The 23,509-nt window shown below is 39.7% G+C and overlaps 2 protein-coding genes across 3 annotated transcripts; one reads left to right on the forward strand and one right to left on the reverse strand.

The window, feature by feature from the left end:
* Positions 1-358: 358 nt before the first annotated feature.
* caprin1a (cell cycle associated protein 1a) lies at positions 359-10,355 on the forward strand. Of its 2 annotated transcripts, XM_033627904.2 has the most exons (17): positions 359-497; positions 1,990-2,124; positions 2,531-2,593; positions 3,636-3,722; positions 4,121-4,362; positions 4,558-4,640; positions 4,751-4,906; positions 5,002-5,054; positions 5,153-5,236; positions 5,350-5,511; positions 6,024-6,132; positions 6,692-6,753; positions 7,061-7,192; positions 7,508-7,667; positions 9,211-9,399; positions 9,502-9,608; positions 9,751-10,355. In XM_033627904.2, exons 2-17 carry the CDS (start codon positions 1,990-1,992, stop codon positions 9,835-9,837), a joined length of 1,911 nt encoding a protein of 636 aa, XP_033483795.2. In that variant the 5' UTR covers positions 359-497; the 3' UTR covers positions 9,838-10,355. The 2 variants fall into 2 exon arrangements, with proteins under 2 accessions (XP_033483795.2, XP_033483796.2); XM_033627905.2 differs by lacking the exon at positions 7,061-7,192.
* Positions 10,356-12,045: 1,690 nt separating this feature from the next.
* On the reverse strand, positions 12,046-20,862 carry nucb2a (nucleobindin 2a). Its single transcript, XM_033629592.2, has 13 exons — positions 20,729-20,862; positions 20,194-20,334; positions 18,551-18,658; positions 18,076-18,208; positions 17,826-17,929; positions 16,946-17,131; positions 16,637-16,727; positions 16,475-16,533; positions 16,304-16,396; positions 16,123-16,212; positions 15,823-15,993; positions 14,768-14,828; positions 12,046-14,673 (listed from the first exon to the last, which is right to left on the reverse strand). Exons 1-13 carry the CDS (start codon positions 20,750-20,752, stop codon positions 14,432-14,434), a joined length of 1,503 nt encoding a protein of 500 aa, XP_033485483.1. The 5' UTR covers positions 20,753-20,862; the 3' UTR covers positions 12,046-14,431.
* Between the last annotated feature and the right edge of the window lie 2,647 nt (positions 20,863-23,509).

The raw sequence follows: 23,509 nt of genomic DNA on the forward strand, positions 1-23,509 counted from the left end.
TATATATATATATATATATATATATATATATATATTCCTATTTTGCTTACAAATTGAATTAGCCTGCTTATCTTACTGTATTGACTAATAATGTCTTCCATGTGATCAGTTGTTTCATTCACTTGTATTTGTGCTTTGGCATCACATGTGAAATGTCATGCCAATGAAGCCTGTTGAATTGAATTGAAAGGGTAACATAAAAAGGATGATACAGAGGAAAAACATTCAAGTGCTCACCATCAGGTCTAACATTAGGATGATGATGACTCCTCTGTCCATCTTTTAATGTTTCTTTTACTGTCAGGCATTCTGCAGGCCAGCAGAGGGGGCCTTGTAGCCTCCACTGTTAGCTCAGCAGCAGCTAAGCAGCCATTGGCTAGTGAGAGCGTGAGCATCCTTCTAGAAAAATACCACTGAAAGTAAAAAAATACGGACTACTCCTACAGCTTACGTTAAATCCGACAAAAGAAATCTCTTTGAAGACAAAGAGTATAAAGGTATGGGATTCATGTCATCACCAAAAAAATGGCATTTCAACCTGTTTTTTGTTTCATAAGTCGTCTTTAGTTGAGACGAGTTGTCGCGGCGTATCGAGATGGTCTTTGTTCTTCACAGTTATAAACGTTATTTCGACGACATTTCTTCTGTACGAACTCGGACTAACGGTTTTTACTGGTTTGGTTTTAACTGACGTCTGGTTACCTCGGGGCATTAGCCGCTAGCTATACCACATTAACGGTTAACGTTAGCTTCTCAGCTAACAATGGAACAGGGAGATTAAGACCTGTGTTACCTGCTTATTAAATTATTTTGACGTAATGTTAGCTAACGACACACTTAGCTTGTTAACGAAGCCAAAAAGACGTGTTTTCGACGTTAACTGACATTAGCTGAATGAGCGTTCATGACGTATTGCTAGCATCCGCAGATTCGGTTAGCCGGTGTCTCAAAGGGAGCTATGGTTTTTAACTTTGAAAAGAAGGCCGACATTTTAACTTGTGCTAACTTCCTATGTCAAATTCATAATTTAGTCAAGTGACCTTATAGATACATAATCCCAACTAAGCAACTACTTCGCATCTGGCATTATGGTATGCCTCAGGCTAACCATCATTGGTTTTATCTTCTTTTAACCCAAATCAAAGACGGGTTGAGTTGCTCGATCCCGTCGGTATCACGTCCCCTGGCCCAGTGTTGTGGGTTTGAGCATGGCTTGAGTATCCCTCAGTAAACCCTACATGAAATGTAATCACCTAGCGTTAACATTAATCAAAGTGAATAACATTATCCTGTTTTAACTCAGTACCACATCCATTTAAATGACACCTTAGTTCGTCGTCAGGTGGCAGATGACCCAGACAGTAGAGTAAATACTGTTCAATGACAATGTTAATGAACACTTAAAATAGAAATAGAAAAGGTAAAAGTCTAAAGTAAATAAGTCTTTATTAGTCACTGAATCCTTAGCTTCTCCCACATTAAGGCACACAAAGGAGCACACACATTCAAACGTATCCAAATGGCTCCAACAGCAATTGTTCATCTGAAAATTAGATGATTCAGTTGTTACCTAGTGTTGGCTCAACAAAGAGCTTATACAGTAATAACTAATAATGTTAAAATTCTAATATAAATAACTTGGACATGTCTGTATGCATACGTCGTAAATATCCAAATGATAGACCTGTTTTAGCAAACCTATTCAAAGCTTCACACCTGCCCCATCAACATAAGTAATTGCAGGATTAGAGATATTTTAAACTTTGATTTTCTCCATTTTTACCCAGGTTGTGAAAAGGTAACAACTGTCTATACACACATAAGAGCATAACCCTAACTTGTGTGCCTTGTCATTGCCGGTTTAGAATAAAGCAGTCCATGCCATCTGTACTGACAAAAGATGGACTTCTAAATTGTTGTAGTCTCTGCTTATGCTCAGGACTGATGTGATAAATCTTTGAATGCCCATAATATATTTTCTCTCCATAGATGCCTTCAGCGATGGTTGGCAACAGTGCTGTCCAGTCTGCCATCACAGACCAGGGAAATGGAAGTAATTCAGAGGCCATGAAGCAGATTCTTTGTGTGATTGACAAGAAGGTTCGCAATATGGAAAAGAAAAAGGTATTTGTATTACATAAGAAATTAAAATGGGTTGTCATATTATTTTCTCTTGTTTAATTCAAAGCAGTGTGTGGGATTTTTTTAAGCTATTGTGTTATAGTTAATGTCATCAGGCTTTTTTTCCCCATTATATTGGCTATGACATTGTTATTCCTTTTACTTAATTGGGAGAACATAGATGTAGACATCTACTGCAAGTTGAAAAAGGTTAGAGTAGGTACTGTATATCAGTAGGATTACCAAGTGGACTCTCCTAGTAAAATTTATCTTTAAATTCACACCCAACTGTGACGCAGATCAGTTTCACAACTGTAAGAATTTGAGGCTTTTGTTTTTCATCCTTTTGTTGTGTTATATTTTATCTAAAACTAAATTTCACATTTCATGTTTCTCAATATCTTTACAGTCCAAACTGGATGACTGTCAGGCAAGGAAGAGTAAGGGGGAACAACTGAATCAGGATCAGCTGGTAAGATAAGACAATGGCAATTAGTGTGCAGCATTGTTTTATTGCAGTCTGCTGTAATGTAAATGCAACACAATCTTATACACCTACACACTAATAAAGGACAAATAATGACAAGTATAATTTTTATACCTCCGTGTTGGCAGTAGCAGTGGCTGGAGGCATCATGTTTTTGGGTTGTCCATCCGTCTGTCAGTCTGTTCCATTCTTGTGAATGAAAAATCTCAGTGAACTAGCTGGAGGGAATTTCTTTAAATTTGGCACAAATATCCACTTAGATTCAAGGATGAATTTTTAGATTTTGGCAGTCAAAGGTCAAGGGCGCTGTGACCTCACATCTGAAATAGGGAAATGGAGCTTGTGATGGTAATTCAGATTTGGTTGGATACTGAATTGTTGACACTGATCTTTGGTGCCCACCTTTAAACAGTGCTTATTACAGAGATCTTCTGTGCCACTGGGTCGAAGACATGTGAAGCATCCACGTTTTAGAACTTTTTTTTTTAGCAACATCCATATTAGAAGCATCTTCACTGTCATTGGTACACCTTTGTTTACTCACCTGTTCCTCTGGTAGTTCAACACAAGCTCACTGGTTTTGCTAATATAAAGCTTCATGTGACTAACATTACACCATGTGAAGAAGCTCTCCATCAGTCATCTGTGCTCCTCTGTAAAAATAGTGTGCAATTGAAGACAGCCTGTATCTGACTGGAAATTATTCAGTGGAATCATATATGTCAATATAGTGATAATTTCCATACATATACATACAAATACACTTAATACCTTCTGTTAAATTCCTTCAAAGTCCTCTGCACATATTATTAGTGTAGATAAACATGAATATAAACTCTAACTTGTCTGGTTGGCAGAGGCAGACAACAGCAAGGCAATAATTCTAGTTTTTATTAAAATCCCACCAGTCCTATCAACATTCTGGAAAACACTGTATCTTCATCTGTTACTTTATCCCGTTCTATGAGAGGAAAATGTTTTTTACATTATACACAAATCTCAATTTTTTTTCTTGATGTACTTGAAGGATGCCTTGACGAAGTACCAAGAGATCACCAACAACCTTGAGTTTGCTCGAGAATTGCAGAAGAGCTTCATGGCCTTGGGCCAAGAGGTGAGTCCTGAGTTACAGTTGTTCTAACTTGCTGATTGGTTATTTAAAGCTTTTATCAATGTGATATGGCTATTTAGGATTTTTAGTGCTTTAAAAATCAGGAAACCCTGTATTCCTTCCCAGTCTTTTTTTAAAGGCAAATTCTATATCAAGATCATGCTTACAAATATTGTAGTTACCAAAACCTGTTGTGGCTGATACCAAACTCCAGGGATCAGACTTTAGGCTGTGAATCATAACAACCTAACATGACAAGAATTCACTGAATATGGGGGTGACCTCTGGCTCACCTGGTATAGTGTTTGCCCCATATAGGCTTAGTCCTTTGCAAACTTGACTTGTTTTATAAACTTTGAGAACCCAAATGCACCAAGACATGTCTGACTGTGTGTGTTCAGATCCAAAAGTCAGTGAAGAAGACTGCAAGACGGGAGCAGCTGCAGCGGGAGGAGATGGAACAACGGCGGCTGAAGACAGTATTGGAGTTTCAGTTTTTGCTGGACCAATTGGGAGATGAGAGTGTCAGGCAGGACCTTAAAAGGCCTGATGCCACCGGTTCCCCCTTGCTCACTGACGCTGACCTCACATCCCTTGATGATTTTTACAAACTGGTGGGACCTGATAGGAACTATGACGTCAGGTATGAGGTACCACTAATATTTAAACGTGCATAAGGGGTTACAGTATAATTATCACTGTTTATTATGTTGTCTAAATTATGGCTATGATGTGTGAATTGCTGCATTTGTTTTATCGACTTAGTGGGTAAGGATATTGTAACAGGAACAATAGCATATTACCAAACTGTATATTTACCATGCTGTGTAACTTGCAGGTTTACTGACCAATATGATGAGGCCTCAGTACACTTGTGGGAACTGCTTGAGGGCCGAGACAAGGCTGTGGGAGGGACCACATGTAAATATTTTCATGGCTACACATAAACACAATTATTAGGTAATTTATGTATTTGTATATCATCAAGCCTCGCCTTTTCTTATGTTTTGACTTGTCACACTTTGTTCCAGACAAGATAGTGAAGGCTACTCTTGAGAAAGTGCTGCTGAGTGGTTACTTTGACAGAGCACAAACTCATCAGAACGGGACGTGTGAGGAGGAGGAGGAACAAGAGGAGCAGACTGTTGTGGCTGGGTCTAATGCTGGGACGCAGCCATCAGAACTTGGTAACAACACATAGCAGGAATGTGTTATATATTTCTTTTACCCAGTAAGAAAACTGTGTTCACATTTGCTTTTTTTTCTTTCTTTTTTTTCTCAGAAGGAACAGCTACTGAAAAATTTGCAGAGCAAATTCAAGTGGAAACCACAGAGGTGAGATTTACATAATACAGAACAAATCGCAACCTTGTAGGGTTTCTTGTGTGTTGTATCACATATTCTTACCTTTTTCACATTTTCTTGTGTTACAGTTTGTAAACAGACAGTTCATTCCAGAAACTACGTACAGCAGTCCAGACAAAGACCAAGTGGATGAGTGGACAGTGGAGGCTCAGGTACTACTGCATAACTGCAACACCACAGTTCTTAATGTAACTGTATGTATTTCTCAGCACCTTGTATTCGCCTGAACTCTAACGTGCTTATCACGTGTCTGTGTGTTGACTAGATGGTGAATTCCCTCCAGCACCAGCCTCCTGCCCAGCTGGCTATAGAATCAACTGTTACTGTGAACCATTGCAGCCCCCCTCCGGCCGCCGACCCAGTGGTCAGGAAGCAGGCAGTGCAAGACCTCATGGCTCAGATGCAAGGAACATACAACTTTATGCAGGTAAAAATGTCCAGCATATGCTACAGTGACCAGCTCAGCACTGTTACTGCTCAGATATGGAGACTTCATGTGTTATTTATACACTGAGATACTGAATTTATTTAGTGAAATCTTGGTCTCTTTTCACATGGACATTACTGTCAAGCAGTTATGAACAGAAAGGACCCTGTAGAACAAGTGGTGACACGACAATAATTAATGAAAATGGAAAAAAATTAGGTAAAAGACATTAAACTGGACCAGATTAAAATATGTCAAAACAAATTCCAAATAAATAAAAGTAATAGTAGTATAAGTATATTTGAGAAAGAGATTTTAAAAGATGGCTCAGCCACCCCTCTTTTCTCAGCAGTTTATTTTTAAGCCTGAGTAGGGCAAATGCTAGCTGACAGAAGAGATAGAACCCAGATCTGAAAGTTATAGGGTAGTGTCCTGATTTCCATCGTCACTGCACTAGCCTTATATCTGATCCATGACTCAGCAATACATTTGCTCTTGTTTGATTTTCCTAGGATTCCATGTTGGAGTTTGACGGCCAGGCTCTGGACCCGGCCATCGTGTCTGCCCAGCCAATGAAGCCTGTGCAGAATGTTGACCTGCAGCAGATGGGCTGCCCTGCAGGTCAGTGCCAGTAAATTTACTTTGACTCTGAACAGATTCTCTCATATATTCTATGGAGTAGGGACTTGTCACTGTTATGTGATGTGGATATATTATCCTAAAAGTGTAATACACCAGTTACGGACTGTTCTTCACTTATCAGAGGAGGTAGATGGCATGGGTGTGACTTTAAGGGTTTTTTTTTTTTTACCCTCCCTGAAGCTAAAAGAGTTAAAGATGAAATCCTAGAGTTGTAAAAAGCCATGTTTTTTCACTGTTGACGTGTATGCTGGTTAGTTCTTGCTAATGGTTTATTTTTGGACAAATTTTAAATGTAGAATTAAAGTGATTTTGATGAAAGATCACTATTTTAAGCTCGGATTTGGTCTTTTTTTCTGACAGAAGTGTTCATCACGCATGAAAATTCAAAGATAATTTCTGTTTTTCACAGTTTCTGGCTGCGATAAATGGTGTGATTTTAGAGGTTTTTAAAGAACACATGCCTTCCACATGTTTCCTTTAAAGGTCAGCTGTAAAATAAATACAAAATACATACTTTTTTTTATTTTCTTCCAAACAGCCCACTCAGAGTCCAGACTTCCTCAAACAAGTGTCGTGTCCGGACCACAGGAATCCTCACAAGTAAGTAAAGTGGAAGCAACAGGACGCATTTGTTTTGATATGCCTGAAAGAGTGGTAGTACAGGTTACATCTTGTTTTGTGTGGGCCATATTTTTCAAAGTGCTGCTTCATGGGTTAGATATGATGTCCTCTGACATGTCTTCATTTTATTTACTCTGGATTACACTGAGATATTAGAATCATAAATATTATGATTAGGTAGAAGGGCGCTTTAAGGTGATAAACATGAGATCCCATCTCTCCCACTGACTTTTCCACAATCCTTGTTTCCTTGCTTTCCATATTCCCCCCCTTCCCCCCTCCCCAGGCCTCGATGTCTCTGCCATCTGAGCAGTCCCCTGCCCCATGTTCCTTGTCCTCTGCTTTCCCACCCGTCTCCAAATCCACCCACACTGGAGGCATCAATGTCAACGCCGCACCCTTCCAGTCAGTGCAAGCGGTACGCTTTCTGTCTGGTTCTAAGTAAACAGTATAACAGTGAGCATGATTAGAATTATTTAACACTTTCTGTTGGAAACAATCAGATTCCATACTTATCCGCGCAAGCCAAGAGTTGGCAAATTAAATCAAAATTTTAAGGCTAGTTAACACAACTCATTGGTAGCAGCAAAAACTTGGTTAATCATCGGTGCACCAGCTCAATAGGCAACAATTTGACGTGTCCCTTAATTTCCCAAACCTACAGTACATGCTGCTCCCCAGATGTTCAATGGCAATTGTAATTGTGATACAGAAACCTTCTTTTCCTCTGCAGGTATTTAATCTGAATGCACCCGTACCGCCAACCACTGACGGCCAAGCAGATCCTTTGAAGCAGCCTGGCCAATTCCCTGGTGGCTATGGACAGGGATTTAGCAGCCAGTCAGAGAGTCCTGTAAACCAGCCTGACATCCCACAGGAGACATTACAGTCAGGTGAGGGCTTTGGGTGGTTTTATATCTTTAGATCAAGAAGTTGATATACACTGGAAAAGCTGTTAACATTGTTTGGCATTAGGGCTGGGCCGGGGTGAAAACCACTCGAACAGTGTACTTTTCCCAGGTATCCCACTTGACTCAGCAGCTGCTCCTGAGTGGAACATAATGACGCCATGTAGAACTGTAAGCTCCCCTGTGATTTCCATCCAGTAAGCTGCAACTGTATTTTGGTTTTTGTGGTAAATTAAGTAGGGATGCACCGAATAATCGGTAACCGAATATATTCGGCCGAATATTGCAAAAAAACACACATTTGGTATTCGGTGGAATAAGTTAAAAGCAAGGCTGAATAATAGCGGCGTGTTTTGATAACGCAATCAAACAGCGTGCCGTGACGCGCGGAGTAAAATGACGGCAGTGTGGCGATCTGCCCGTCACTGCACTCGCATTTGCAACTAAAAATAGTTTTGAGCGAGCAAAATAGGCTTAAATCATTCACAGCACGCTGTGCGAGCAGCCTACAGATTTCAACCAGCAGCAGAAAGGAAAGGCGAATCCCACCGATTGTGGGTTGAACGGGGGTCAAAGACACAGACAGTAATGAATTCCTGTCAAATACGGCGGCCGTCGGCTTACCGGCGACGGATAAGTCGGCCCCAGTAATATCCTCTTCTTGGCGTCATGACTGCCCAGAAGTACCTCAACAGCCGAGCCAGCCGAACACAGGTATGTGACGTGTCAGAGGAGAAACGAGCCAACCCACAAACCTCACCGCACTTTAGGGACTGTTCTTTAATTGTCAGGGGAGGAGGGTGGCTGGTTGATTCTTATTTTATTTATTTATTTTATTTTGATCCCCCCTATGTTAATCACTGATTGATGCTGTTTGAAGTATGAATAAGTCAGTAAGTAATTTATTCCATTGAAATATCATTGTCAGACAATAGTGGCTCCATTAGTCCGTTTATAAACATAATATTATATTAATCACATTGTCATATTGCTTATTATTCTTGCAGTGCAAGTCAGCACAGGTTGCTGATGCAGGCTACTTTTTAATTTGCCAGAAGGCGTTATAATGACTTATGTCAGTTCAGCTGGTTTGCATGAAATCAAACTGGTTTAAGCTCATACACTGGACTGGACAGGCAAAACTGGAAAATGACGCACCCCTATTTGGCATCACTTTTCCATTTACAGGATAGTAGCGTTAGTATGTTTTCGTATAGAGCTTTCAAAACCCCTTAAAGATATATTTTATCTTATATGAACAATATGTTCATAGATAATAACTTGTGTGTATGATAAAACATTTTGTGTGCATAAGGTGAGAAATTGTGTTTGGATTTCAGGGGGCTCAGTGTCTCAGGACAGAATATCCCTTTGGTGACAATAAAGTTGAAATAGGAGTCCATCAGCATGTCTTGAGGCAAAAAAGCTGCAGCTTTTTCAGCTTTTAGAAAATCATTTTAAACTGCTTAACTAACCGCCCACCAGTGCATTAGAGACTTAAATCCTGTTTGTTTTGCTTTCTGTCCAGTTGTTGGTGGATTCCAGCCCCAAGACCAGGTCATGCCCTCAGCAGCAGGCCATGAAGATTCCTCTCCAGGCGCAGCGTTCGGACAGTCGGGACAGTCCTTTTACAACAGCAGGGCTGTGCCCAGGGGTGGACCCAGGAACAGCCGTGGCATGATAAATGGATACCGGGGCTCCTCCAATGGATTCAGAGGTACGAGCATCAGTCTATGTTCCACAGAGATACAACTGTCAGGCAGCCTCATGATTCATTGTAATGACAGAATACAAGTTGAAGCTATACTTCTTTCATCAGGTGGATATGATGGCTATCGCCCTCCTTTCTCAAATGCTCCCACCAGTGGTTATGGTCAAACCCAATTTAACACGTCTCGGGACTATTCCAGTAACACCTACCAGAGGGTAAGGGTTCCTGTTGTTACCTAAAATACACTTAATACACAAAAAGGCTCATATAGTTTTTATTACATGTTATACAGTGCATAGTCTGTGGAATTTCAAATTTGTAAGACAGTTAGTAATTGTAAATCTGTTGTTTCTTCAGGAGGGATATCAACAAAATTACAAGCGGGGAGCTGCCCAAGGACCTCGAGGTTTGTCTAGAGGAAATACTCAAGCAATGCGATCCTAAGGACCGTCAAGTCGCGCCACGTTTAACATTCAGGATTCTTGAATGTGTTCGCCCCAGCTCACTTTTATAACAATGTTTTGTTTCTCATTGGTAATCTTATTTTTTTAACTCTTGGCCTACTTATCAGAGTTAGTCTGCTTTCGGTCTGTCCAGATCCTCTTAAATGTTCTAACACAAAATGCTGAACTTCACCACATGTAGAATTATCAGCAAGTCTGTGTGATGTAAAACAACAAATAGATATTCCTGTAAACTTGAAAGATTTCATTAATTTATTTTTTGTACAAAATAAATGCAAAAAATACCCTGCCACTGTCGATCTGATTCCATGAGAATGATTTTCTTCTGCCCTGTGCTGTCAGCCACTTTTTTTCCTCTTGATCTTATAATTTTTTGTAAACGCATTTTTGTTTGTCTTTTCTTTTTTTTCTTTTTTTAGCCCTTTGTCACCTCTCGCACCATCACCTCTTTGTACGCTGTCATGGTTGAGACTGTTTCAATAAAGTTGTGTTCTATTACCTTGTGTTTAATGACACTACTTTCCTGCTTTGGTGTGCATTGTGGTTTTAAGTTCTGCTATTCCAAGTCTGTATGCTTAAATATGTCAGGTGTGTGCCAGTTGAAGACTGATGGTGGTGGTTTGGCGAGCCGTGTCCTGCCTGTCACTGAGCCCTTCAGTCTTCTGTCAGTGTAATCAGGTAAATACAGATACTGTGTAGATGTATAGCATCTTTCAGTTTACTCTGACGGCATCATTTTTTACTTGTAGAAAAGAAGACTGAAAATGGGTGCAGTCTGTGTTGTGTTCGCTTGCACTACATGTATACAGCCCGCACTTTAGCAGCACATCCTTTTAGAAGAAACACCAGGACTACACTAGTCAAGAACAAACATCACTTGGAATTAAATCATCCTATCAAGTACATTTTGTTGCTGTCATACTGAAGCTTTTTACTCCAACAAATAAAGTGTCATTGCTTTACATATTTATGCCTCTGCTCCGAGGACAGCTGTGCCTGGAGGCAGTTTCTTCAGTTTGGCACCAATGTCCACTTGGACTCAACGATGAACTGATTTGAATTTGGTAGCCAAAGGTCAAGGTCACTGTAACTTTATCTGTCTCATGTTTGTGAACAACATCTCAAGAACACCGTAAGGGATTTATTTCAAATTTGGCACAAGCGTCCACTCAGATTCAAGGTTGAACTAAGGTAAGATAAGAATTTGGTGGTCAAAGATCAAGTTTACTGTGACCTCACAAAACAATGTTATCCATATCTCAAGAATTCTTGTGTCAGTTACGACAAGATTTCACACAAACGTCATATAGAATGTATATATAAAATTATGAAGTGATCACATTATATATCCATAGGTGAACTTCACTGACATCACCGTAGATAGATACATCTAGTGATGCACTTGGACACATCATCAGCGATAGTACCAGAGGTCAACGGGGGTTTTGGGTCTTTCATCTTCAGACCCCCTCACCCTGGCAACCAGACCAGTCTTGTTCCTCCTGGTCCACAGCCATTGTGAAGCTGTTTCTTCAGTCTCTGAAGCTCTACTAATGGCTTGTCTTCTACGTGCCCCAGTAATGCCCGGGAGGCTATAGGCCCTGCATAAGGACGTCCCTGCAAAGCCTCTCGCCTCCACTTCATTGGGCATACACTGCACATGCCAACCCCTTCTGCAGCACTACTCAACCAGTTCAGCGAATCTCCCCTTCTTATGCTCACTCACCTCCTCCCGCGCTTCTCCCAGGGCACCGTCAGCTCCAGCATGACCACTTGTTTTAATGTTACTGATACCAGCACAATGTCCAGTCTGAGGGTGGTGTCCATGATGTCTTCTGGGAATCTGAGATGTTTCCGCAGGTCCACCCTTATCTGCCAGTCATTTGCTGTTCCCAAGAGGCCTGGTTGAGACTTTTGTTTTGGTGTTTAGCATCATAATGTTCTGCAAAACCACTGTTCTGGCTATTATGAAACAGAAGGGGAGACTTCAGATACTGAATTGAAACTGTGCTGATTGTATAGATCTTCTGTGCTGCCAGGGGCAAGATATGTATAAAGCATCCACATTTTTACAGACATGCATGTAAATTGTAAGTGTTGTATGGAGTAACTATACTTACATGTTTACACGGTACTCTAAAGAGTTTGATAGGTCATTCATTCAGTGATAAAAATCATTGGCACAGACTGAAAGGTCGTAACTGTTTTATTATCTTGAACTGAGGTGTACAGTTTTGTCAAGTGACTATTTTATCCAGCAGCAAGCGATTGGGAAAACAATCTGTACATTTTGTGCAAATTATGATGCAATTTTACCTCAAAGAAACATTTGGCACACAGGAAACAAATGACACTGCAATGAAAAGAAAAATATGTATGCCATATCTAGATTCTGTATTAAGTAAAAACCACAATATGGCAGATCTGTTACCTCACTGGATGAGAATGAAGTCTTCTTCAGTAAAAAGTGGCAATAAGTCAACACCTGTCTGCCAGCTAGAAGAAACCACATTACATGGAAAAAAAAGCAACCTAGATAGCACAGCAGTTACACCAAACTGGTAATTTATGGGGAAATATGCCATGCCATGTTAGTCAAATTAGGAGCAAGTAATACACATCGGATGCCAAATACAATTATGTGAAATTAACGCAAATTTTTCATGATACCACACTTTGACTTTAACAGACAATATTAACCAAGACAATAAAAAGACAGTGGTAATATTAACTCTTACCGACTCAGCACTTTGCCCTTTAACCTGATCAATTCTTAAGATAAACGAACAAAATCCAGCAGTTGCTTCAACAAAATACTTTGAAGGAAATTGCGCGAAAACATGCTTGTTGACACAGGACTAAAAGTCTATATCTTGATTTATAAAAAGGGGTTTTCTACAGCAAATGTTACACAAATTAAAACTCATGATAAATTAAGATCAACGCATACTTTGTGTGTGTGAGCAATCGACCAAAATCAAAATGCCCATCCTACTGTTAAGTGTACCAACGCAAATGTATTATTTCACAAGTCCGACATACTTACAGAGACCTAAAACTCTCATGTAAACATCTGCAGGACTTTGGGCTGTGATGACGTGGGGGAAATATTTGTTGAAGCAAGAGGTGTTTACGCCTATCTTTATTTAAAGAACCTAGCACCTTAATTTATTTTGACATCAAGGTCAGTGGAGAGCAGCTGCAGTGTGACCTAAAAATGACCAGTGTCTGTGTTCCTGTACCCGATGTCTGTTTGGGCAGAGCACACATTTTCTAAGAAAACTCTTAGACCATGCACATGAAACGATGATGTTACATGGTAGGTAAACAGCTGACCGGTTATGAAAGCAACCAGAGTAAGAAAGTAGCACAAGTATTGGTAAGTCTCGACAGAAGTATAAAGACAGAGCAGTCTGGCTTCAGGAGGGCGTTTCTGGTTAAAACATTGTAATATTTGGTGACAGTGGCGGCTGAATATGATACATGATACTTGACATGTACGTGTCTGCATCAAGAAGACTTTTACCCCTTCAAGTGAAATGGTTCTGGTTGGGGAATCAAGTGCTGTATCCTGGTTATCATTTCTACAGTGCCTCTTAATCCTTTTAGTGTCATTAATGTTGTAATTGTAATAATAGAAAATCTTAAAAATGTCTCTTGCACTCATTTTCTAAAATGTTTGATACAGTCCAGTGAAATTTCACCACAGGTCACACATGTAAACTAAAATCTTTTTTAGCTGCAGCCAGCAGCTCTATATCCCGCTCATCCCTCCAAAATGTTCCCACCCTTTTCTTGGCGCAAGTTTGTGCCTGAAGAGATTAAAATTTCGCATTTTGGAGTGTGTGTTTGCATTCATGCCAATTGGCTCACAGGGAGGGTGGCAATGGGAAATGCCTATCGCAGAAAAGGTGTGACTTCCAAATAGATTGCCCAAGATTTTGTGGAAAGATCTGTCATGACTCAAAGGACAGCGGATCACTTGTCTGTGGCGATTGGCAACAAGGGACATGTGGATGCATGCGCGTACTTGGTCGCAGCTACTACGAATTTGCAGGGGTTTCTTGATAGTCAAGTCAAACTCAAAATGATAAAATTTAAATTACTTTTTACACCTTACCCCCATCAACAGCTGCACTGTACATATCCAACAGGCTCAGGTTGTAGAGCTAGTGGCATGTCATTGATCAGAGGTCCTGTACAGCAGGTCAAGAAAGCTCACCAAAATTTTGTTTTTGTATAATTGTATCACCAAACATTCTTGATCATTTGTAATGTAATCCAACACTCCTTGAAAATGTAAAAGTATGCATATTGTAGGATGCACGTCCTTGGTTGGTCATGTTGCTATTGTAAATCCGTTATGTAATCAGAGGATTACAGTTATTATCAAACGCCGGTTTCATTCAGCAGGGATTCCTTTTGTGCTGCTCTCCTTCATCTCATGTGTCCTCCAAACCTCTAAGTCATGCTGGTTAAAGAGGCCTAATACTCAGAAGGAACCGCTCCTCTGCACGCTGGAGTGGAGGTGCTGCAAAAGTCTGGTTGTGGAGGTTTGAGTTCTGACAGCATTGTTATGGCACGTTATGCAGCTCTTGTACAGCTTCTTGGTGACCTGGTGGTAGATCCTGGTGTGCCTGGGGGAGACCATGCTGTGCCGGATCTTGCTGCTGCTGTTGTTGTTGTTCATGGTGTTCCTGGGGTGAATACTGAGGAACCTGGTGTTCAGGTTGATGATGTCCTTGTGCTTGGGCCTCTTGTTCATGATGTAACTGGTCGTCGATTGCGTGCATCTCTGGAATAGCATTTCCTTCAACTGTAACAAAGAAGCAGTTTTACATTTTCAGAGATCACCCAGTAAACTCAGACAACTATCAACAGACAGATGAAATGGTGCAATCGACACTCACCGTGAACCTCTGGAGGGGGCTCTACTTTCTGTGATTTCAGCCGTTCCATATGCTCGACTGCCTGCGACGAGTTTCATACAAGGTTTTCTTATATTTAAAGTGCACACACTGCCATAGTTAGTCACAGTAATTTGATAGCGTCAATAAAACATTATCACATCTCAAGAAAATACATTTTCAGTTAAGTCAGAAAATATTGTAACACTATGGGCCCTGATACACCAAGCTGTCAGTCAGCCATTGGTCCATGTTGGAACATCAGTGAGCATCCCTCAATTAATTAATTTTTGTGTTGTGTGCCACACTGTTGGCACTACCCCGCCTTTTTGTCAGTTTTTTTGCAGCTGATTCAGCATGTTAAATCAGCTGTTAAGCCGGCTGAGCCAGTCGGTGAGTAAACTCACTCTGATCGGCGGTACAGCTCAGGGCACAAGAAAAGAAACGGAAGTGAGGAAAATAAATGAAAGGGCTAAAGTCAAGAAGGTGTGAGATAGAAACAAAGAAAATTTTTTTTTTTTTTAGCCACTGAGCTCTTTCCCAGAAACTGTTCATAATTGTTTGTGTTATTGGTTGCTAGTGCACAGCAAATATAATTTGTACTTTAAACACTGGGCTGTGTTGTGAATGTGCTGACTGGCTAACTGGTGTCCTGAATCTGTTGGCAGTCTTCCAGCTTCCCTTTTTTAATGATGAATATAGACAACTGCCGCTTGTTGGCATGGAGAGTTTCCTCTCACGCAGGGTGCCGAACATTCATGCTAGTTTACTGTAGTATAGGTGGTGTGCTCAAGTGCAACTTTTTGGGTGAGACGCAGGTGGCGTGAGATGATGCAACAGTCAGCCTTTGTCATCACTAGTTCTTGGATGCCGGTTTGGTGCGTCTGGGCCTTTAGATTTGGTGTCAGAATTAACCTCTACAGAACCACTATTTTCTAATAAACGTAAAACATCAGGTTGAATAGCTGAATAGTAAACATATTCTGCCAGGGTAAACCTACTGTATCAAACTGTGTCTGCAGCTAAAATATTCCAAACAACAGTGTACCCCTCCATACCTGCTGCAGCTCTATTTTCTGTGCATTAAGCTGCTCCTGCTGCCTCTCCAGCTCGTCTCTCTGTTTCTGGAGGTCAAAGGCCTTCTCGTTGAGGTCCTGCTCCTGCTGAGCAAGATGCTCCTCAAACTCCCTCATCTCCTCGTCTGTGTAAGCCTGGTTCTGCTCTAGGGTCTGAGGAGCACAGAGTGGATATTACAGTCCCATTTTTTTTATTTTTTTATTTTTTTTTACCAAAAGTGGCTTTAGGGTTACACTACTCTCATAATATAATGTCAATATGATTAAAATACTGCGCCTCACCTCCCAGCTATCTGGCTCCAAGAATTCTTTTTTCTTCGTAGCAACTAGGAACTCATCTAAAGAGACCAGCCTGTCCTTGTTAGAATCCACCTATGAGGGAAGACAGGGGCGACAGATAACAGATGAATGGCTCTATTTATGTGCATATGCAAAACGCATAGTTTTGTGAAACTTACTGTACCTCATTCATAACATGCTCTCTCATACGTAGCCTCTCTTCCTCCATCTCCACCATATCATCCTCTTCATTGGTGGGGTCGTAGATTTTTTCCAGCTAAAATCATAGAGACCAACAGTCAGTACAAAGACCATTCTCTGACACATTACAAATTTTCAGACGCCATGGCTTTACCTCTTTGGTGAACAATGACTCCAGCTCCTGTTCATCAAAAAAGCCATCTCCATTGGTGTCTGCATTATAAAGAAAGAAAAGGACAATACAGATGATGAAGCACTGAATAAACGGACATTATCCCTCCCGTCTTTAACAGTAGCCAGTTGGTAATGGTCTTACCATGCAGGTTGAAAAAGGTCTTGGGGTCAAAGTCCTCAGGGTCTAAGCCATCAGCTTCCTCCCACACCTCTTTTAGTTGATTCTGGCTACCCTGCAACACAAGAGAAAAATCACATTTGAATTATAGATGGATAAATAACCCACAATGTACTGTTGCATGATCTGTAACTCAACGCAACATGAAAAGGGACACAAAGAGTTTCTCTTCATTGGCTGAAACAAACCACGTCATGCCATAAGTGTTGTGTTGTCACCTGTGTGTGTGTGTGTGTGTGTGTGTGTGTGTGTGTGTACCTAAAACAGACTTACCGGGTGGTTGACTTTCGGGTGGTCAGCGTGCTTCTTCCTCATCTCCTCGTAGTGCTCTTCCTCTTTCTTTCTTTCGTCCTCGTCTAGTGTTTTCAGGTGTTCCCTCCTGTCATGCTCTTTCATCATTTCATACTTCTTGAACTCCTCGTGTCGCTCTTTGTCGTAGTTCTCCAGATCTTTAGTGGCCTTTATACATGGAGGGGAAAAATAACAACAGTTGGTTATGGAGCAATTCAACGTTTTCATGTTGTTAGCCCATCTGAAGACTAAACTAAGATAATATATTAAACTGCATACAGTATATAGTATTGTTTACTGAGATTTGTGAATGCTTTTACCCCGCCCAGACTCCATTAATTTTCTGTTGTTTCATTTTGGTAAAAAAAAAAAAAAAGGCAACTTGTAAAGACTTTTACTGCATTTTAAAATCATTTATAAGAAATGATATCATCTCTGAACTTAAATTAAGATACAGGAGCATGTCTAAACTTTTCCCCTGCTGTAAAAAAAAAAATCTCTTAACAATTTGTGCTATTAATGAAAAGCTGGTCACATGACACTAGCTGCAGAGAGGTCATTAGACTCCCGTAATGACACTGCTGCTCTCTGCGCCTGCAACTGCCTTCTTTTCCTTTATGGGTGTTGAAAATATGTAGCTGTCTACAACCCATGATACACATGGTCATTCTTTAACCATAACTGATGTCTTATAATTAAAGCAGTTGTGTGTGATCCTCATGTTTTAACCTCTCTACCTCTCAATTACTTACTCAAAGTAGAAATCCCTAAAAGAAATCAATGGCAGTTTAAATAAGTGAAATAGTGTGAACGTATCCTTGAGTTAACATTTTTAACGGTATGAAGCAGCGATGAGATTTACCGATTTGATGAGCCGATCCAGGTCATCCACTTCAAACGTGTGCGGGTTCATGTGGTTCAAGTACTCAAACTGTTTCAGCAGAGCCTGGTGATCCACTGCGATGTCTGTTCAGGGAGTAATCAATGACATAAATAAAAACATATACAGAAACATGACAGAATTTTCCTTATAACTAATGTACTATTTAAGCTAAAGCATCTTTCTCTGATTATAAATCAAAATAAAATATACATTTTGTTGCACAACGTACCATTCCCTCCTTCAAGGTCTTGCTTGGCCTTAATCAGAGTTCGGAGTCGGCTCACCTCCTGTCTCTTCAGCTCATCCAGTTTTGTTCTGACATGATGGCTGACAAAGTCCAGCTCCTTGGCCAGCTTACCTTGCTGTGTTATACATGAATCAGTTAGTGTTAGTTGGGGTCATTTAATATCTAGGCTTATAGCAATACATGCAATAAACAGACAAACTAAACAATTACACTGACATTATTTTGTAAAGTTGAAATGAAAGGTGCAGTGAATCAAACTTCCAAAAAAGACGAAGAAAATCTGTTGGTATATTGGTGGTATTTTTCAACAACTCATGACTTCATTGGATTTATCACATGCTTGGACATGAAAGCCCATATTTTACCAGTCAGAGTAATAATTTAGAAGTAGTTAACACAGGGCGAGTGGAAACATCCAACCATGCTGATAAAACTAAACAAAAGAAAAGCAGGATACCTTGATGTCTTCCATGTCTGTGTTGTGGAGCTTTTCTCTGAAGTGCTGATCTTTCTCCAGAAAATCAATGACTTCCCTGAGGTAGCGGTCGTAGTGGAGTCCAGTATCCTGTAAAATGAAGCACATCAAATGTCACTTTAAAATGTTATACATATAACAGACAACACACCCAAGTAATTCTACAAATACAATTAATCTTTCTTGTTTATTGTGATTTATTATCAGCACTTATTTAGGAAAGCTGATGATGTAGAGACGACAGGTTTTGCCATTAATGTCTATAAACTGCCTTCTGTAAATTGCCACATGCTACAGCTGTTTTGTGGTTAAAGATCACTTACTTGGTCTCATAAAAAGGTTACATGTGTATGCATTCTCACCTCCAGACTGAATCTATGTATTTATTTAAGCTCTGCTAAACCAATATGTCAATGTTTAACATGGACAAACGCTTCCTGAGGGCGGAAATCAGTGATTCCAATCTGTGCATGCACACAAAGCTACAACATCTGGAGCTGTTGTACTGATGATGAAATGGATTTGTGGGATCATGAGTACTGAGTGGAGTATCTGATTGAGGTAATTTAATTGTAGCACAATGAGACATCAGGCAATCTCTCATTTAAATTAGTCCGGCTGTTGTTACCAAGCGCTCTCTTGTTTACATTATGAAGCAGCCGATAACAGCAACGTAACTGCCGAGCATCAGCTCGAGCATTAGCTGCAACTAACAAGTAATTTATGCTGATTATTTTCTTAACGTTGATTAGTCATTTACTGATTTTAAAATTAAAATGGCTGGTCCTGAGTTACCACAGCCGACATACATTCTTGAATCTGCTTACATAATAATTTAAAACAGGAAAAGAATTGTATTTGAGAAGCTGTAGATTTGGGATTTGTGGTAGGTTAATAAAGGTAAGAACTAATTGCTTATTGAAGTCAGGTTTGTATCAATATTATTCATGTGAGGGGATCAACAATCTGTGTGTAAAAGTGCAATCTGTAAATATAAAACAACTTATAACCCCCCAAAAAAAGGATTCAAAAACTCACAAAAATATTTTGAAAATAACAGATCTCCAAATACACAAAAAATACACATATTAAACACAAAACTGTGTGTGCGTAAAATAAAAATCCACAAGTGCAGAATTGAGATTCACAAATAAAAACTGGATTCACAGGTATTTCTTCAAAAGTTACAAATGTTAGAAAGACATTCACAAACATTATTCATTTATTTACAAATTATTTTAATGTATTCACAGATTTGTTTTAATTTTTGGAATTTGTATATTTACAGATTTTTTTTTAATTTTTGGAATTTGCGTATTTGTAGATTTATTTTCTATTTGCAGAATATTTTTGTGTGTTTATAAATCTGTTTTTATATTTGTGGAAAGTGTTTTATATTTACAGATTAACACACTGATTGTTGATCTGCTCACAAATAATACTGACACAAATCTACCTCCATATTAGAACAAAATCTTGATGTGTAGACAAGGAAATAACTCCTCTCTGATCTACTGATGAATCTGCCCAATTGCAGAATAATTATAGGACTACCTAATTACTATAATAGCAGAACAGGACATATGCTGTGCATGATGATGTGTGTACATCATGTATCTTCTCACCACACTAGCTGGAACCTCTTCAGTTTTAATCTCTGGCTGTTGGACTTTTGTCTTATCCATACTGATGGGCACTGCCTCTGAACACAGCAGCTGGACCAGCAGCAGAGCCCAGCCGGTGACAAGGACCCGGCTCCAACACATCTGGAAATGGGAACAATTCATGTCAGAGCAATTTCATTTTACACTATTATTTACATTAAATGGTATGTAAAGATAAAAAGTCAACGTGTCAATGTGTGTGCAGGGGTCGTTCAGTGGTCAGCTTCCTCATTTAGCGTCACCTTATTAAAACAGCTCCTCTAACCAGGATAGTTTGCCTATTATTGGCTGCCTACTACCATCGAGAGGAAGGCTGTTGGTGTTAGCATTAGCATCACCACTGACAGATATAGCTAATGAGAATCAAGCGCCTGAGCTAACTCATGTATATTGTCAGTTTGAGCGGCGCGGCTAACGTTACATGTCCATGACACTAAAGGTGATGTTATAAGCTTCATATAAGAGCACAGTATATAAGCGTTATTTGTAAACTCACTTTACTGTCAATCCTGGACCTCATCTGTTCTGTTTTCCTCGCGTCGCTTCCTCTCAGCTGGAGTAGTGTCGGCAGCTAGGTCGCTAGTCAGCACGTTATGTTGTGTGCGTGGCAGTGTTGATGCTATTGGTCAACTCAGCTGTCCGTCAGATGGACTAGCAAGTTGCGTTGCATTGAATCGTACGTGGCGACATGACGACAGAGCAGGTGGGCGGGTACTTTCAAAGGTGCAGTTACTTCTTGTTTCTGGTTGGTCCATGACAGTAAATTTAGAAACAGGGGCGGAAATATAGACAGTGTGGGCAGTGTGGTTACGCAGGGGCCCATGGGATGTGGGGCCCTTAGAGAGAGCAGGCCCTGTGACAGCGTGTTGACCAGAGAAAAGGCTCTTGTAACTCTTTAACATTGCCACCACAGAAATACACCCATGTTCAAAGAATAACTCATGTTACAATAAAAAAGGGGCCAACTGCCGTATCTGCCCACATAAAGGCAAACCCATCTCCATCATGATTTCTTTTTTCTTTTTTTTTTGGTGAAACAGACAGTAGCGATCCATTCTTCAATAAAATTATATGTTTACATTAACTATAAAACAACAAACTATAAAAAATATTTAATTTGAATGTATATTTTCTCATTTTATTTGGTATTTTTGTCATATACATATTTGCGCTGATAACTGCAGGGTATTATGTATGTTGATGTTGTCTAATGTCAGGTCGTAGCTAGTTACAGGGCCCGAACCCTGGCTCGAACCCTGTGTCAGCGTAGGATTTTTCCAGGTACTACGGCTTCCTCCCACCATCCAAAGACTCTAAATTGTCCGTAGGTGGGAATGCAAGTGTGAATGGTTGTCTGTCTCTATGTGTCAGCCCTGTGATAGTCTGGCGAACTATCCAGGGTGTACCCTCTCGTCCAGTGTCAGCTGGGATAGGCTCCAGCCCCTGCGACCTCCAACAGGATAAGCGGTTACGGAAAATTAATGAAACCAGAGACAATCATAATAACATGCACTGGGGCCTGTCCTAATTACCATATGCCACTGTTTGGAAGAGTGAAGGTCAGGAAACACTCATAACACAGATAGCCTAAGACAAAGCCAGTGAAGCTGTATGATGAATTGAGTCTCTTTTCATTAGTACAATTTTATAGTTTTCCTCATTAAACTCATCAATTCGCAATTTATTTATCGATTCTCAACCTATGTCTAATGCAGATCTGTTTTGTTTATTGTTTCAGAAGACAATTGCTATTGAATTGACTTAACTAAGGTGGGTGCAATATGTCTACTATTCTTTCACTGCACAAGTGGTGGGAAAAGGAGGCTATTCAAATAATTTGCTTAAGTGAAAATACTAATACCACAGTGTTGAAATACTCCATTATGCTGAAAATAGGCTATAGGCCTTAAATTCAAAATGTTGCTTAACTGGAACATAGAACATACAAGAGTAAAATCAGCAACATGTTCTTGAGGCCCCTGTCAGTAGGCCTATTATTGTACATTATAATAGTGGATTGTTATTACTGATGCATGAATATGTTTGCAGCACTTAGATGTTGCAGCTGGTAAAGACAGAGCCAATTTTTACTCATTTAAATAATGTTGTTTTATCAGTAACAATGCATTAAATTTCATGATCATATATATATGCCTATTTAAGATATTAATCTGCAGAGCTGCTTGCAATTATAACTGTTAGATAAATGTCATGGAGTAGAAGTAAAAACAGAGTATCAGAATCAGAATCAGAAATACTTAATTGATCCCTGGAGGGAAATTGTAATATATCACAGTTGCTCTGATGTAAAGCATAAAGGATTATGGAAAGTAGAATATGAAGAATGAAAGCAGGAAGTTGTAAAAATATAAAAAAATAACACACTAGTATATAAAATTTTCAAAGAATATAACATATATAATATTGTATGTAAAGTGTGTAAAAATATGTGCCTCAAACATCACAATGTGTGGAACTAGTATGTAAAGTTTTAGATACATAACGTGTATTATGCCACAATGTACAACACTATATATACATAAATAGAAACAATAAGAAATACATACAATATGTGCATAATGTTAAATATACATTCAAGAGTGGTGTTGGTAATGCAGTATAAAAAAGAATGGAAATATACTTGAGAAAAGTAGAAGTAGGCTACCTCAAACTTGCACTTACGTAAGTACAGTACTTTAAAGTTGAATAAAACTATTTTTTTTGCTCAACTCAGAAAGCAGCAGTGTATGATTAATGGGTCCAGGTGCACCTCTCACCCCAGCCTTGCTCACTGTGCTCAAGGGGAGATCTTACATGGGACCTGGTGGCTGTACTTAAAGATGGTGACACTCCTCTCGGTGCACTCTGCAGCCTGCATGCTGATAAAAACCAGCCCGTCCTTTTGCTTTCTGTAGACACTCAAAAGGAAAAAAGATTAGCACTGTAAGTCATCAGAAAGAAGCCACAAATTTTCTCTCTATAAATGCTTTGATTTGATCACTTCACACTTAAACATTAGTATCATATGCAGACATATATACATGTGAGTGATCCCCCATCTCTCCAACAGAGGGTGCTATTGTTGTTTGTTGGCTTATCTCCATTACTCCAGTCTGTTCACAGGCATGTGGAACTGGAAGTTCATCATAGCTTAACTTGTCAAATATGCTCGGAGCTACAGGAGATAATGAGAGCATGATTAAACAAACTAAAAGCTACGGTCCTCGTCAGCCCCTGCACCCACAGTGGCTGCTTTTTTTAGTTTTACTATAAACAC

The sequence above is a fragment of the Epinephelus lanceolatus genome, chromosome 2 (genome assembly GCF_041903045.1).
Source record: "Epinephelus lanceolatus isolate andai-2023 chromosome 2, ASM4190304v1, whole genome shotgun sequence".
NCBI lineage: Eukaryota > Metazoa > Chordata > Actinopteri > Perciformes > Serranidae > Epinephelus > Epinephelus lanceolatus.